This window comes from Anomaloglossus baeobatrachus, chromosome 6, assembly GCF_048569485.1.
Source record: "Anomaloglossus baeobatrachus isolate aAnoBae1 chromosome 6, aAnoBae1.hap1, whole genome shotgun sequence".
NCBI lineage: Eukaryota > Metazoa > Chordata > Amphibia > Anura > Aromobatidae > Anomaloglossus > Anomaloglossus baeobatrachus.
In genome coordinates, this window is record NC_134358.1 from 120398639 (window position 1) to 120416198 (window position 17560).

Consider the following 17560-nt stretch of genomic DNA (forward strand, 5'->3'; position numbering starts at 1 on the left):
AATGATTAAACTTAAACTGCTTTCACACCTCCAGTTTTAGCAGAGCCGGCCAATCCGGCTCTAAAAGCTATACAACGGATGTGGCGATAAAACCGCATCCTTTGCATAGGTTTTTCACATGTGGCCTGTCTGTTTTTTGCCGCTTGAGGTAGGCTACTGAGTATGCGCAGTGGAATAAAACGCATGCTGTGTTTGCCGCAGGACGCTGCATGCTGCGTCCATAGGCATGCATTGCAAATCACGCCGCATTGGCTAGATGCGGTGTGCTGCATTTTTGTTTTTTTGCAGGACAAAAAACCGTGCCAGGCAACGTTCCATCCAGCCGCCGCATCATCTAAATCTACCACATGCGGCAAAAAACGGATGGAACGCAAGCCCATGCGGCACAATACGGCACTAATGAAAGTCTATGCAAAAAAAACCGCAACCGACGGCAATAAAAACAGTTGCGTTTTTTCTGCAAAGCGCCGGATTGTGCCGCACAGGAAAAAACGGATGTGTGAAAGCAGCCTTAAAGGGAACCAATCACCAGGATTTTTGTATATAACCTAGTGCCACTGCTATACTGGCACTATCAGGCTGATTCTATACATACCTGTAGTGGGCAGCTCGGATGTTTAGGTTTTGAAATCCAAGAAAGGGAAGTTTGTAAAATGAGCAGCTTGTTGAGGGACAGCAGCTGAGGAGCAGATAATATATTCATAGTTATCCCCTTCCTCTGTTAGAATTAGCATAAGTATTATGCAAATGATTCGCTTTATTGCAGGACCTTTGTGAGGTCAGACCCATGTGACCTGGTATCCAGCTTTGTTGGCTGAGGCCCCGCCCCTTCTGGTCACATGGGTATAACCTCACACAGGTCCTGCAATAAAGTGAATCATTTGTATAATACTTATGCTAATTCTAACAGAGGAAGGGCATAAGTATGAATATATTATCTGATCCTCAGCTGCTGTCACTCAACAAGCAGCTCATTTTACAAACTTCACTTTCTTGGATTTCAAAACCTAAACATCTGAGCTGCCCACTACAGGTATGTATAGATGTATAGAATCAGCGTGATAGTGCCAGTATAGCAGTGGCACTAGGTTATATACGAAAATCCTGGAGATTGGTTCCCTTTAAACATTCCCTGTGTGTAAAGTAAAAAAAGCTTCAATGGCTTCCTAACCCCCTGCTTTTCATATTGGTTGGTTTCAGCACATTTGGAGTACGGTTGATGGCAGTGATGGAAGCACCTGTTTCCTCCTGAGTTCTTATCAGAACAATTTCATCAGGAGAACACAGGTGCTGACTTCCACTGCCATCACCAGTACTCCAATGTCCAAATGAGTATGTTGTATTGCTGTAGCTCAAAGAAGGTAAATAGTTTGGAAGTCTCATTCTTCATGTACACGCTCAGTACGTGTCCCCCCGGTGTGTGCATAGGCAGGATATATGTCAGAGCACCCTTCCGCCACATCGATCCACAATAAAGAAACATTGCATGGTGTACATTTCTTTGCAGTGGCCCCTGTATGGGAAGGTGCAGTCTGCTGAACTTCCCTATAAATGTAATTGATAAAGCACCACTCTTGTGTTTTTTTTAGCGCTGGAGTGGTGAAATGTATGTAGGGCCCGTGTCTTGTACTCCTCTTCCAGCGTCATTCTGACCTGCTGGCAGTTCTAGTTTCATGGAGTGCCAGAGGTCACAATTGGTGATAAGTGAGTAGTTGACTATTCGTACTCGTTATGCTGTTAAGTGAGTACTGTCCGCTGCTCGCATATTCGCTACGAGTAGTGGTTGCAATGCAGTGGTAGCGAGGAACACAAAAGCTGTACTTTGCGTGCGAGAAGCGAATAGTACGGCTTTCAGGTTACTCTCTACTGAACGAGTATTTCCCATTGACTTACCTTGCGACCGCTACTTGTAGCGAGTATTGGACAGCACTTGCTGACAGCATAGCGAGTACAATTACTCAACCTCTTGCTCAACACTAGTCACAACTAAAGTCTGAGAGCCTCGTTCTGGCTTCACAGCTAGGGATATAGGTGCAGGTTTGACCCATTGTTGTGCAGAGGGGACATGTGGCTTCCCCACACCTTTATGATATGCAAAGAGAAATATACTGTGGTCCTCCAGCAACAGATGTCTCACAGCAGTATGTTTTGTAGGAGCGAAGCCTAAAACCTACAGAGCTGCAATCGTTCAGCCAGTATGATCCATGCGCCTGTGGATTGGGCAGTAGGAGGCTCATAGGTTACCATTAATGGTACTGACCTGGGGAAATTATATATATATATATATATATATATATATATATATATATATATATATATATATATATATATATATATATATATATATATATATATATATATATATATATATATATATATATATATATATATATATATATTTCTGCACATGGACCACTGTAAAAATGAAATTCTGTATACCCTTGTTTCCCTTATAATAATTTTTGCCTTGAAAAATGCACGAGGGTTTATGCCTTACTGTGAAAAGGCTGGAAATTCCTACTATTTTTGAGGTAGGGCTTATATTTGGGGAAACAGTTTAATTTCTTCAGTGCACTATATGGTAGCATATATTGTCATTCAAAGCTACAGTTCATCAGTATAAATCAAGCCCTCTTGTATCTAAATTGAGAAAAATAGTTATTCTTTGAAAGAGGAGAGTAAATGAGTGAAAATAACCTCCTCTTGGAGGAAGAAGTGAAAGGGCTTGTGTCAGATCACAAAGAGCTGTGCTCAGTTGGTCTCTACAGCAGTCCATTAAGAATAAATGTAGCGGTCATGCACATGATCACCACCGCTCCCATTCACACACTGCTTTTCAGAGCCCCAAATTTTGACAGAAGTGTGGACCTCTGCAGTTGGACCCCCAGTGATTGGGATGTTACCCGCTATCCATGGGATAGGGAATAACGTCCCATCTTGAGAGTTCTTTAAAACATGTCTTCAAGTAACAAATTGACCCGCATGTCCCCAAAATACATTTCTATGCTCCAAATGGGCTCAAACCCTCAAAAATGAGACAGAAGTAGGGCTGGTATCCTGGCTATACAGGGACATGGACGCAATACTAGGGACCTATATTGCGGAGTAATGTGCTTTAACAGTCCTGGGCTGAGCGTGTAATGTTTGGTACAGACTTCTAAGTGATCAGATATCTGCTGGACACTTTTATTCTTATTCCTAATGGTTTTTGATCAATAGCTTTTACGTGAAAATCACAATGTCCTCAATGTCTTCATAAATCATGTTTGACACTCGGCGTCTGCTGGAGGATAACATTTGTTATCTCAGAGGTCAAGTGACCAGATTTTCTCTATGCTGTTGGCGACTGACACTAGTTTTTACGATTAACCTCCGGGACATCTTTGCTCCATTTTACACATCCACAGACGTCAGTTAGTGTGATGACCCTTAATCAATATGGAGTGTCTCTGCACCTGGACACCATGGCAGGGTCACTTTGTAACCCATAGTCCATTCATCATGGCTGACACTTGATCAATGGGAATATACAGGTGCATTATGCATAGACATTTGCCATACTCCCTTATCAGATCCCTGCTGTAAGCTGATCATTTGCAGTACGGCTATATTGTGACTACTGTGTTCTGTAGTTTTGGTAAGTTTTTTTTTTTTGTTTTTTTTTCTTTTCCTTTTGGCAGAGATTAAGAAAACATCCTCTATATGAAAAGGAGTTGCTGTCAGTGAAGCAGCAGGAGCAGGATGCGGTGCTGGGCAGGAAAAAAGCTGGAGTGGCGCAGGCTTCAGATCTACATATGCAAATGAGGTCAGACACTGAGCAGAGAAACAGACTGACCATGTTAAGGTATTGCTGGACTTGTCTTCGTAAGGGCTACATGTGAATATAGTTTGTGGTGTGAAATCCTGCTGACAGATTCCCTTTAAAGACACTATAAACATAAACTCTGACATTAAGATTAAAAGATCACATTCTCCCAAAGATGCATAAACTGCTCCCCTAGCACTAATGGGGTGTAACATGGCCCCCACTGATACAACTCGTCATGAAACCTTTTGGAGAGCACTACAATTGGTCTATTACATGACAATGAGAACAAGGTTAAGGAATATTGATGACTTTTTTTTCTTTTTCTTCAATACTTCAGAACAATATCCCAACTGTCCACCAGTGTCTGGCACCTAACAAAGCTTGTGTGATCAGTGTGAGACAATCCGGACACATCCGTCCCACCAATCAACCCATGATGGAGTTAAAGGTATGACTTCTGTTGCTCTGGATATTAATGGCGGGGGCATGAAACAGATGTACTGACATTGAGTGACATGTGCCTCTTGAATTTGGGGCATTTAACTCCAGCGAACCTTTCAGTAAGACTGTTGTGCGCAACCCAAGTCTGGCTATGCCCTATGTTATATAGATATGTGCTGCATGAGCAGAAACCTTCTCCCAAGGAAGCTGTGGATTCTAGGGGAGAATAGCCACTTCACAAGCCTGATGTAATGGACTTCCATTACTTGGTATGAAAGGGAAAAGTTAAATGCTCCATGACCCACAATAGGAGCCCTATGTAAGATCAAATAAGTGTAACCACAGCTCACATGTGACAAGGCCAGAGGGAAAACCACAACCAGTCCCTCTGTATTTTTAAAGGTTGACCCACAGTAATGTACATACTGTAATGTGTGTGGGGAGAGCCATCCACATCCTGCTCACTCAGTGATGATACATCTTTGCCGTTTACCCATCTGATATTGGTAAATGCTGAGACTTCAATATCTGAGGAGTGAGTGCTCACAGTGCAATTCTTGTATACATAATTCTGATTTTTATTTTTTTACCTTTTTTAGGTGCAGAATTTGGAAAAACTGGGCAAAGATGAAGACTCTGAATTTGTGCACAGCATTTGTAGTATAGCTAAAAAGTGCATCCCTGGGCAATATGTTGTAGAGATTATGTAGTGCTCACCTGGCTGGGTTTTGTCACACATGTCCTATATAGGTATAGATACCAGCTGCTGCTACTGCTCCATATGCTGAAATAACACCAGCAGTAAATGCAAAAGTGGAAAGCGATATACAGATAAATCTGCTGCGCTGCTGATTACGAAGATATCCAATGGAGATTATTATCAACAAAAGAGCAGCTTTATTAGGGCTAGGATACACTGCAAGTAAAATGTGATAAAAATCACATTCCACTTGGACCAATGTCACTCATGGGGCCATTCCCATCTGCGTGGTTTTTTTTTTTTTTCCTTGTCTTAATTGGACCAAGAAAACAATTGCAGAGTGACTGTTCACTTGCACCCATACAAGTCTATGGGTGCAAGTGAAACATTGGACTGCACTCAGATGTCACCAGAGTGCAGTGTGATAATTGAATCAGCTGACAATCTAAGATGGAGTGATTAATCCCTCCATCTCTTCAAAAGCTGTGTACCGATCAGTTGCATGACACTTGGCTCACAGCAGAGCAGGAGGTGAGGGGTCATTAACATATTGCATCCGATGCCATACCCTCGTGTTGCCCCAGCCTTAATATAAGTGTTTCAGTCTAATGAACTACAATCCTTAATTGCAGTTTTTCCTGATTGAGTTTGTTGAACTCTGAAATGTGTAGACTAATACAACTATTTTGTTCAATACCATAATTTCCATGGGATATCCTCTTGACCAGTGATGCAGCAGAAATTTCCATATATATTTTATTTTTTTAAAATACTTTGTAAACTGCAACCTTACTATCAGTATTTTTTTTTTAATAAAATCTCATTTATTCTTGTACTGATTATTCCAAATGCTGTGCTGAAGTTTTACCAAAGACAAGTGGTGTAATAAGAAAAAAATAATGCCTGTGATATCCAATGTCACTGCTCTTGTGTACTGAGCTGGTCTTTACTTGGCTGACTAATCTTCCTCTTACCCTTCCCTCACCATCTCGGCTCCACAAGTTATGCATGACAAATCCCATTATACAGCATGCATGGCAAAAGATGGCTCTGACTTTCTCTTCGTTAGTAGATAATATTCCTAAGAGCTACATGTACTATCAAGGCTCTAAAAACTAACCAGTATCACCATTCAGATCAAGTATGGTTAATCTGTGCTCTTGAGGACCCATGATATTCTCCATGAAATGTTACAATGTTACTGAGCATTATGTAAGAGTCAAAGAGGTTGGGGCATAAGTATCCTTTTCATCAAATACACCATACTCACTAAAAGAGATCATTTGTACCAAGCTGCTTTCTTTTGTTTAAATCTAGTTACTAAAGGAGACAGCTTAAAGATGCTCATAATCCACCAGCTGCAAAGATGTGGCCACTACGTGGTCTAGTGGACCACTCCTTTAAGTAGATACCCAAAAGGAGTATAATTGCCCTCTGTTCTTGGGTACATGCCTACCACTATCCCAATGAGAGTGTGGTATGTTATTAAAAATCTCCTATTATAATATACAGGAGCTGTGGAAAAGCTGCAATAATGAAGAGTTTCTTACAATTCTAAATTCAGTGGTGGTCTGTTATAGGATATAATAATATAGTTTTGGTGAACATCTTAGTCTACTTTCACACATCAGTTTTTTTCCATCAGGTATAATCCGAAAAAAAAAACGGGTAAAACTGATCCGGTACCGCATCAGTTTTATCCCCATAGATTTGCATTGTTACCAGATTGTACCTGATGGCTTTGCGTTGTATCCGTTTTTCCAGATGCGGCAAAATTAGTTAAAGCGGCGGCCGGAGGCAATGTAGCTTGCAACGTTTTTGTCTGGCAAAAAAACTGCATTGCGCCGCATTTTTCAATGCATGCCGCGCGATGTGGAAAACGCATCCGGCTTCTTCCACTGCGCATGCTCAGTAGCATGCTGCAACCAGAAAAAACGGACGGGCCGCATGTAAAAACTTATGCAAAGGATGCGTTTTTTCACTGCATCCGTTGCATAGGTTTCACAATCGGATTGAGCCATACTGCTGAAACCGGATGTGTGAAAGTAGCCTTACAGTGAAAATACATATTGACCTTTTGTATCTGTAATCATTTTAAGACCTGCAATGTGATTGCTAGAATGGACCAAGGTACTACACCCCGTGAGGAAGTGGTATATGTAAAGTAATTAGCCTGGAGCCTATAGTGACAGTTGCTGATGGTCCTAACCATGGATACCTAAGCTGCAATACCCTGCACATGAAATAAGAGACATGGATATAGCAGACATATACCACATTTCTAATTGGAGATATTTGCAAATATTATTACTACACCTCCTACATATTGGGATAGGATCTTGGAGATGGGAATAACCCATTAAACTAAAAGAAACCTATAGAGAATTAGTATCTACGTACTCGTACTGATCTAGAGAATAATATTGCCAGCTCAGTTTTATCATATAGTGAGCATGGTAAATAAAAGAAAAAAACATTTGTGGAATGGCACTTTTTTTTGGCAATATCACCACACGTGGAATTTTTTTCCCCCATTTTTTCAATACACAATATGGTAAAATGAATGGTGCGATTCAAAAGTACAACTCATCCCGCCAAAAAAAAAAGCAAGCCCTCATATGATAATATTGATTGAAAAATAAAGTTATGGCTCTTGGAAAAAGTGGAGGAAAAACCCTAAAAATTGGCGAATGAAAATACCATAAAGTATCAAAAACAAAGCAGCTTTCTTTACAACATGATACATCAACAAGAGACTATGCAGTGATAAAAACACACGTAATCTAATTTACATAAGTACTGAAATTCTGCAACATAAAAAGCTCATGGTGGGCATACAGCTGAGAAATTTGGATTGAGACCGGTGCGAGGACCTGGCTTCAGGTATAAATGTGGCTAAATCTGGTTACAGAATTGATTGTGTTTTGAGACTTGTGCTTAGACCTGATTAACCCTGTGCGGGTTGTGAGCACTGATCATACCATTATAATATTGGTGATTGAAATTAGAATATAAATAGGAAAGAATGTTGGTTGTTTTACCGGTAATATAAACACTTTATACATGCCCCAAACATGAGCCTAAGCCTTTTACAAGTCAAATGCTACATTTGGGACTATAACGTTGCTGTGAAGCACCAGTGATTAGGGCTGGACGTACCCAGACTGAAGAAGTACGGATCTGTGCAGTTTCAAAGTTGCTCGGGTGTCGGACCCGGGTGTTTGATCCGGATCTAGCACTCGAGAAAATAAAGAAAATAAGAATGAGTGCTTCATACTTACAAAGGCTTCGGCCCTGCTGTACGCTGCTCCTGTGGCCTCTCTGAGCCGCTCATTTCATATGCACAGCTTTCCCCTCCCACCGACTGGCCTGGCCTCTAATTGGTTGCAGTCAGACGCGGCCCCAGCCTGTGTGACTGCGTCTGCCTGCAGCCATCGCGGCTCATTCTCTGGAGCTCACAGCGGGCAGTCTTGTTCTATGGCCCGCTTGCTGTGAGATTCAGAGCTGAATCGCCGTGGGATCTCATGTGGATTACTTCGGACCTGCAGGGGTGTTTTGGGGTTAATAAATTGATGGAAGAAGGGGTTTTTTTTGTATTTTATTCCAAATAAAGCATTTTTTTTGGTGTTTGTGTTTGTTTACTTTCATTTACAAAGTAACGGTGCGGGTGTCATAGACGCTGCCATCATTAATCTAGGGTTTAGTAGCAGCTGTGTGCTGTTATTAACCCCTTATTACCCCGATTGCCACAGCATCAGGGGATTTGGGAAGAGCCGGTAAAGCGCCGGGTTTGTTGCATCTAATGGATGCGGCAATTCTGGGCGGCTGGAGGCTGATACTTTTAGGCTGGGTCTCCACAGCCTGAGAATACCAGCCCCAGTTGTGGGGCTTTATCTTGGCTGGGTATCAAAATTGGGGGGAACCGCACGCCGTTTTTTTATTTTAATGATTTAAATAATTTATTGAAATTATTTAAATATAAACAAAAACTGCATGCGGTTCCTCTTCTTTTGATACACAGCCAAAATAAGCGCAGGGCTGGGCCCACAGCCTGCTTATCTTTGCTGGGTATCAGAATACCGGGGGAAGGGGGGGAGTTGGGGGACGGACCCTGCAACAATTGTTTTATTTATTTGTTGTATACCACAATACTGACGGTAGATGCTAGAATGTATGGGCCCCTTCCAGGTAACTTGCTGTGGTTGCTACCATAGCAACACATCTACCAGGATTCAGGCGCGGCAGATCATCAAGGCAGTACCCTGCCACTAAAAGGCTCTGGGGCGTCAGATTGACCATATTCATTTTAAAGCGACAACGTGAACAAGACCCATGCAGGGTCGAAACGTTTTAGTTGCTCATTTCCCAACACCAACTCCTGCCCTGTACCACATTTGTGAATAAACTTTGAACACTTTTTGCAAACTACTTCTGAGTGTGCGGTGCTTAGAATTATTGTGATTGGATGCAGTCAGCTGACATGCTGCCACTCAGGGTGGGGTCATGTCTGACTGCGCGTCTATAATCAGTGGTGAAGGCAGTGAATGCAAGGCCTGGGAGCAGCATACAGCCATGCCGGAGTCTTGGTACAGTAAATCCACCTCGTGCACTCCCATTCCTCTATCTTTTCTATCACCATTATTAATCTCCGGATTCTGTTCACCATAGACTTATATGGGGGTGGATTCCGGGCCGTATTCGGATTTTTTTTTTTAAAGAGAGCAGGTGCCGGTCTCGTTTTTTTTGCAAGTCAAACCAGCTTTACTAGTGACGGCTTTTCTTCATCTTGTACAATTCTGTTAGGATTTTGGACCCTTAATCCAACATCATAACCCAACACCATAACTGACAGCACCAGTGTGTGTTTTTGGAACTCCTCATTAAGCATCTGGGACCACATTTTGTGTTAAAAGTTTTTATTACATGCTGGGTATTGTCTGTGCTGTAGGAGAATAAATTAGTCAGGAATAAACAATTTTATTTTCTATAACAAGTTGAAATTACTAAAACGTTTAATATAGCAAAAACAAAGCAATAAATTGTGTCCTGTTCTTCATTCATCATCTTGGGAGAAAGTGGCTGATGTTGCTGGACCATAAGTGATTAAAAACTGCCTCAGTTGTTGGTGGCATTCTCTCAGGTAATTATCTCTCTGCTGTAAACTATTCTCATCTATGAGCTCAAGTGGGAAGAGGGTGTGCTGGGACACGCCAACCAATGAGCCAAACACTGAGCTTCCTGGAGAAGAAGGAAAAATAAATGTGATGGCGTCTACTGGGTAGCTCCATTTGCCCAATGCAAAAGATGTAAAATAATAGCCATGTACAATTTTGCAATACTAGTGTCTTTTGCAGTAGCAGAGGCTGCTGTTTAAAATATGCCGTAAAGTACATATAGACTTCCGAATTGTAGGGGTTTTTCTAATCCTTAATGTAAGTTATTGCTCGTAATACCACTGAAGACCAGCAGGTGGCAGTATAAGGGTCTGTATTGGAGGATGTCTGATCAATATCCTCTGTAGTCTGGTTACTATGGTGACCAGAGAGTGTTAGCAGTTGGCAGTTGAGTCAGGCCCGGCTAGAGGTGAGGAGCAAGGTACAAGGACTGCTAGGATCAAGTACTTTGCCAGTTTTTCAGAGCCCTGACAACCAAGAGCTGTAGTAATGTCCTCATCCATGTCCCCTTTTTGTAGCAATGTCCCATCCTGTAGTAACTTCCCATAACATGTAATTCTTCACATATACAAAAAGAGATTCTTCTCACCTATCTTCTGTTCACTTGGAGTCCTCTTTCCTGCTTCTTGTGGCCCGCAGAAGCGTCGCCCCCTTGACGTTTGAGGTTGGTGCATGGTCCGCCGCCGTCAGCGCTTTATTTCAGTTGAATGAATTGCTGGTGCCATGCAGAAAAGCTCTCTCCCCCCTATAGAAATGGCAGCCGCCGGCCAACCAATCAGAGGCCAGCAGCTAGTCTCTGATTGGGCGGGTGGCTGCCATTGGTAAGCTGAGCAGAGAGCTGGTCTCAGCATGGCACTGGCAGTTCATTCAACTAAAATAAAGCACGGATGGCGGCAGCCCCTGCACCAGCCGTGATCTTCCATGGCTCCACGTGCCTGTGGGCCACATGCAGCCCCTAAAGAACAGGTCCAGGAACAGGTCTGGAGCACCAGGAACTAGGTAAGAGCACTGTTACACCCCAAACTGCACAACCGCTGGACACCTACGTCTGCGCCTTATTGTGCTTCCTGCCCCTACTAACCGGGTGTGATGTACATTACATCTAAAATTCTGGCATCAGGAGCAGGATATTTTTTTTTGTGCCTTATGTTCACCTTTATGCTGAATTTACCCAGTCCGGTCTTAGAAAATTATTATTTGCCTAAGAATAGGGGAAGGACCTGTTGCTGTGTTCACCTCAGCATGCATCAGAGTAATCTGCCATTTTGCAGTTTCCTACATGCCACTGCGGTTCCTCTATCCTTGGAGCCTGAAATATCGTGCTACAGAGATGAGATGAGAGAGCACCTCACACATTTAGAGAAAGAATGCAGGCTACCTTACTCTGTCACTGAAGAGCAGAAAGTGGAGATCTTCAAGGGCGAAACATTTGTGGTCGCAGGTGTCGCCATTGCGACCGGGGCGGGGATTTAGGGGGCTCAAGGATGACAGCCAGTGGCGCATCGGCAAAGGCTGCAGGCCACGCGACCGCTGTGGAGCCTGTGACACAGGGGGGCCCGATGCCATCGAGAAAGGACACAATGTCCGAAACATGTCTGTGTGTACACAGACTCTAGGCTTCTCGGGAATATTTGTTTTTTGATTTTTTCAGCAATAAATTTGCACCTCCTCGAGAAAACACGTTTTTTTGTATTTTTGGGCCAAGGGATGCAAATTTGGTGCTGAATTTTTTACACCATTTTCCTGCACCCAATCTACACCATACAGGGACAGGACCCCGTGACGGGGGTTGTAGGCTTCCGTTCCGTTTTATGGCCTTAATACCAACAAAAACCCTCATATTTTTTTGTACAGGATACAGCCAGGCCCCTTTTTGTTAAGCCTTGCATATTAGAGTTCCTGTCCCTGTATGGTGCACAGATGGGGTACAGCTTGGCAGCCCGCCTGAACTAATAGTATGGGCGTCACCTAATAGGCTGCGGGCTTGTGACTGTGTATTTGCAAGTGTGAACAGCGCTCTATGCAAACCATCAGTGAGCAGTTTTATCATCCAGCAATCGCCTCCTCCATTTTTTTTTGGAAGTGTGTGTGTGATTTGCTCCTCCTGCACCTGTGATGCCTCCACTTAGTGGGGACTTAGCTGTATCCTGCTAGAGTAGTAGTTTTTGGCCTGGGCATTGTACAACTGCAGCCCCATCTTTGCTGTAAGTAATGATATTTATTCCTCCTTTTTTGTTGCTTTTTTATATGTATCTAAATAGGGAAAAAAAAAAAGCCACATGCAGTTCCTTTTCTTTTGATACACAGCCAAAATAAGGGGGGCTGTATCCATGGGTTTTATCTGTGCTGGGTATCAGAATTCTGGGGGGGACCCTGCACCAATTGCTTTATTTATTTCTATATCGCTTTCATTGGGGGACACAGGACCATGGGTGTATGCTGCTGTGACTAGGAGGCTGACTCTAAGTAGACATAAAAAAAGTTAGCTCCTCCCTGGCAGTGTACACCCTGAGCCGGAGGCGGATCTATGCCAGTTTTTTTGCTTAGTGTCGTAGGAGGCTGAAGTGGGCCCATATCTCTGTGGGCCAACCTCAGCCTAGGCTATTCCTTTTTTCCATTTTTTTCGTGCTATACGGCGCCGCTCAGCCTTCTCATCCTTCTAGGTTTTTTGTCTCTTCTGCAGGGTTAAAGTCCCCGCATCAGAGAGAACCCTCGCCCTCTCCTCCCCTCCGGGTACCGTCCCCAGGGTTGTCTGAGGCTTGAGACGCCAGGCCCTCTCCCCCTCCTGCCCCATGGTACCGGCCCAGGGGCTGCTTGGGGTCGAACATTTTTATTTTTGTAAGGGCACACTCCCCGTCGGCCCCTATGGTACCGTCCCAAGGGGTGCTTCTGGTGGAGGCGGCGAGGAATCTCTGCTACCCAGGACCCGATGTTCGCAGGCTGCAGCGCAGGAGTGCTCACAGCACCAGGCCTCCCCCAGCGTTCTTCCTTCTACCCTGGGCCCAGGCAGTGGATCTCTTCATGCAGCGCAGGAGCGCTCTTCAGCGTTCCCCAAGCTCCCCAGCGCTTCCCCCTGGTGTCTCCCAGGGGCAGACTGGACTCACCGGCAGCCGCAGCATCAGAGGATGGGGCTGTGGATCAGAGCGACGCCGCTAGGACGCAGGTAGGATCTTCTCCGCGCGCAGCACTCCCGGCGGCCGCTCACTAATTTAGCTCCCGGCTTCGGGCCTACCTCAGGCCGGTGCGCTCCGCCCCCCTGTTTGCGCGCGCGTGCGCTTTTCCGGCCATGCCCCCCTTGACTTCTGCCCGGAGACAGCCAGCTAAGTGCTGCAGCACGCCCCCATTCCTCCCAGCGTCCCCTACCATACAGGACCCAGGGAGAGGATCACAGCTGCAGCGCAGGAGCGCTCAGCAACACCAGGCCTCCCCAGCGTTCACAGGGGATCGTGGTTACACAGCGCAGGAGCGCTCAGCAGTTCTTCCCAGGCAACTCTCCAGCAGGCAGGATGGGACCGAGGATCACAGCGACGCCGGCAGAACGCAGGTAAGATTTTTCTGCGCTCAGCGCTGCGCTCCCGGCGGACCACTAATCTAGTACCCTGCTTCAGCCTACCTCAGACAATCAGGCCTCCGCCTCCCCGTGTTGCGCACGCGTGCTGTTTCCCAAGCATGACCCCTGCAGGTCCTGCCCGGTCCCAAGCCGGCCAGCCTCCCTACTGCAAAAAAAAAAAAAGAAGGGCTGCGTTTTTTCTTCAGCAATGCTGTCCCCGCAGTTTCTGAGACCTCTGCGGACCTGGGTGGGACACAGGACTTGGGTGAGTGCTGCTCCTGCTTAGGAACAGACTATATCTTTTTAATTTTTTTCCCCTTTTCTTCTGTCTCCCACCTAGCGTCACTAGTGGTTTTTTCCTAAGCACCTTATAGCTTTTTATGCATGCACAGCCTGCTAGGTAAAATCCGCCCAATCCAGGCTACGCCCCCCGCTCGGCTTGCGCCCTATGTCACCGTCAGCACCCGAGCTCCGCTGCGCTCCCTTATCCGGAGGGGTAGACCCTCTATCCCAGTCTGTGGACTCTCTCTGAAGGGCATCTAGGACCATCGCGCAGGCGTTGCAGTCGCTCCCTACACCCGGCCATGCTCCCCCGGTCCAGCTGGCTCTGGACAACAGTCAGTCTGATCCAGACCCTACTACTGGAGCGCTGAAGGGGACCTGCTGGGCCTCCTCTCAAGCCCTCCCGGAGATCTCCATCACCTCCAGGCCCCGATTGTTCCTCTTCTCCGAGACCGGCCGACCCTTTTTCAGGAGAAGAGTCGGATGCAGCCTTGATGCTGATTCCAGATCAGAGGACTGAGGTCAGAGGTAGGGTGGATAGTCCGGCCAAAGCGGTAAGTCATACGCTAGAGCTCCAGATGGACTCTGTGGCTACCCAGTGCTTGCATGTCTCCTTAAAACAGATTAAGCGGGCACACAGGCAATTCGGTGACCATCCAGTCGTTGCTGAAATTCTTTACAAGCACAGACGACAACCGGTCAAGATATTCAACAATGGTAAGTCGTTTGATTTCCTTTCACCCTTCCTGAGGCTCTCAGGAAGGAATGGGCAGGCTCGCCTATGGTCACCCTGCTGTTTTTTTCTGGCTGTCATCTTCCAGTACTATCTCTCCCGCATGGGGCATCGCTCCGAGACGCCACAGATCAAAACACCGAGAGAGTTGCCCGTTCAGTATTTCTTCAGACGGCAGACACGGTACTCATACTGCCTTTGCCGCCATCTAGCTGGCAGCATCCATGATGTCCGGGGCCGATAACCTCCACAATGGTTTTTCGCGCGTGATCGAGCAATGCGGAGTTCACAACTTGGCTACACAGATTGCTCTAGCGGGTGAGTACATACTCATCGCATCTCTGTCAGCAGCCTACTGCCCAGTGAAAGCGGCTAGCAGCACGGGGGCCATCTGTCGGGCGATCTGGCTCAGAGCCTGGTATGCGGACGCGGCTTCTAGGATATCACTTACAGCCCTCCCCTTTACAGGAGGTCGTTTGTTTGGGGACTGGCTGGATCAGATTATCGACGAGATCACGGGAGCTTCGGTTCCACACACACAAGAAAACCAGGTCCCCGCAGAGGAACAGGAATATTCCGCCCCTCAATGCATGCCCTTTCTGGCGTTTCTCAGCCACGCCAGCCATCGACGACGACGTCCGGATCACAGCGCTACCCCGCTAGATGACTCTTGGTCGTCGCGCGTGGGCGCAGACCAAGCGGGGGCGCCTGTCTCATCTCAGTCACGCCTGGCGGACTTGGATCACGGACGCCTGGGTCGGAGAGATGCTGGACTCAGGTTAAATAATAGAGTTTTCAGCAAGTCTATCGTCGGACATACAGGTCACACCTAATTTGCCAACAGCACATATGTTGCCTGCGTTTCGCAATGGCAGACGATCATTTTTGGTGATTCCGTACCTGGACGCCTGGTTGATCAGGGGTTCTTCTTTTTTGACGACTGTCTCCTAAGTGTTCAGGTCACCATCGATATCCTGCCCCGACTCGGCTAGCTCATCAATCGGAAGAAGCCCTCTCTGACCCCGGCCAGCAGGATTGCCTGTCTTGGCATGGAGTTCGATGCCATCCAAGGTCACGTGTTCCTCCAAAGAGATCTCCAGATCCTCCGTCACTCCAAGCCGGAGAGTCCTCAGTCGGATGGTGGCGGCAATAGAGGCGTTTCCGTTTGACGCTTCCACCTTCGTCTCATTAAGCTGACTTGGCCAAACAGATGGGACAATTCTCTATTCACCTTGAATCGCAGGATCCAATTGACTCCGGGAACCCGCCGTTCGCTTCTAGGGTGGACCAGCGGCCCTCATCGGTTACCAGTACACTGGCAGGCAGTCACCACCGATATCAGTCTTCGGACTGGGGAGCGATGTTCAGAAACACACGGCTCACGGTCGGTGGTCCTCCCAGGAGAGCCGTCTGCCTATCAATTTTTTTTTAGGGATCAGAGTTTTTTCTCCGAGCCCTACAGATTCTTCAGCCCTTCATACAAGAATCGCCATCTAGGATCCAGTTGGACATCACCTGGGCAGAACAAGGAGCGTCATGGCGATGACATAGGTGAATAAGATCTTACAGTGGGCATAGCCTCACCACTCCAGATTTTGTCCGCAATCATTTTTCCAGCCGTGGAGAATTGGGCTGCAGACTATATCAGCAAGGTCTGGCGGCAGGCGAATGATCCCTCAACAGAGAGGCTTTCGAATGGAGCTGCCTCGAATTGAGGTATTCCGAATGTGGACCTGAAGGCTTCTCGATTCAACAATCAAGTCACACAGTTCATCTCCCTTTACCACGACCGGCAAGCGCCAGGAGTCGTCGCTTGTATACCTCCGGGGAATCAGTTTTCAGGTTTCCCTTCATCTTTCTTCCGCTTCCACTGATCCCAAGAGTCCTCAAGAAACTCAGAGGGGCATCCCAGTGTCTCTCATTGCCATGGATTGACCCAGGCAAGCGTGGTTCGCAGAGATCACGCAGCTCATCAGACACCCCATGGTAGCTTCCAGATCGTCTGAGCTTCCTATCACAAAGTCCTCTTTTCCATCGATATTCAGGGGTTCTCGATTTGGCCGCATGGCTGTGGAACCATGGCTACTAGCCCAGGCAGGCTTTATCCCACAGGTGATGCAGACTATGGTCAGCTCTCAGAAGTCTCCATCTTCAAACATATACTACCGCACCGGAAAGGCCTTTTTTCAAGAGTGTGAGGTCAACGTCAACTCATCTCCACTGGATCTGTCACTCCCAGTGTTACTGGCCTTCCTACAGTCAGGCTTACAGGAGGGTCTCTCGCCAGCAACCTTCAAAGGGCAGGTGTCGGCTCTATCTGTTTTTTTCCAAAGAAATCTTGCATCTCGGCCGCAAGTCAGGACGGTCATCCAAGGAGTCGTCCATCTGGCACCGCTAGATCGTTCCCCGCTAGAACCATGGGACCTCCAGATGGCTCTAGGGTCTCTTCAATTAGCCCCGTTCGATCCTCAATCTCACGCCTATCCGGGAAGGTGGACTTGTTGATGGCAGTCACTTCAATCAGAGGAAGGTCTGAACGGTCAGCCCTCTCATGCGGGTCATTTTTTTCTTGTTATTCCACCAAGACGAGATTGTTCGGCACCCGTCTCCGTTTTTTTCAAACCAGAAGTAGTATCTGAATGAGGTGATTGTGCTTCCAACCTTCGGTCCAGCCTCCATTCGATCCTTGGAGAGGTCTCGGTTTACACCGGATCTAGTGCAAACTCGGAGGAGTTTCGTTTCGAGATCCGCGCCCTCCTGCAACTTAGACGGCCTATTCGTCCTGGCTACGGGGCCCAGGAGGGGCATGCCGGCGTCCAAGGCTACCATTGCAAGTAGGATCAGGCCGACCATAGCAGAGGCCTACAGAATT

The 17560-nt window shown here is 46.4% G+C and overlaps 1 protein-coding gene and 1 long non-coding RNA gene across 3 annotated transcripts in view; one reads left to right on the plus strand and one right to left on the minus strand.

Moving 5' to 3' along the window:
- Window positions 1-3683: 3683 nt before the first annotated feature.
- On the plus strand, window positions 3684-5784 carry LOC142244122 (uncharacterized). Its single transcript, XR_012724444.1, has 3 exons — window positions 3684-3844; window positions 4146-4256; window positions 4849-5784. It is a non-coding gene; the product is annotated as an uncharacterized LOC142244122 (long non-coding RNA).
- Window positions 5785-9848: 4064 nt separating this feature from the next.
- Window positions 9849-17560, minus strand: part of MCMDC2 (minichromosome maintenance domain containing 2) — a 125504-nt gene continuing 117792 nt past the window's right edge. For both annotated transcript variants that reach the window (XM_075353212.1, XM_075353211.1), the window contains exon 14: window positions 9849-10187. In XM_075353212.1, the coding sequence (XP_075209327.1) occupies window positions 10003-10187 (185 nt within the window). In that variant the 3' untranslated portion in view covers window positions 9849-10002. The remainder of the gene's footprint in view (window positions 10188-17560) is intronic.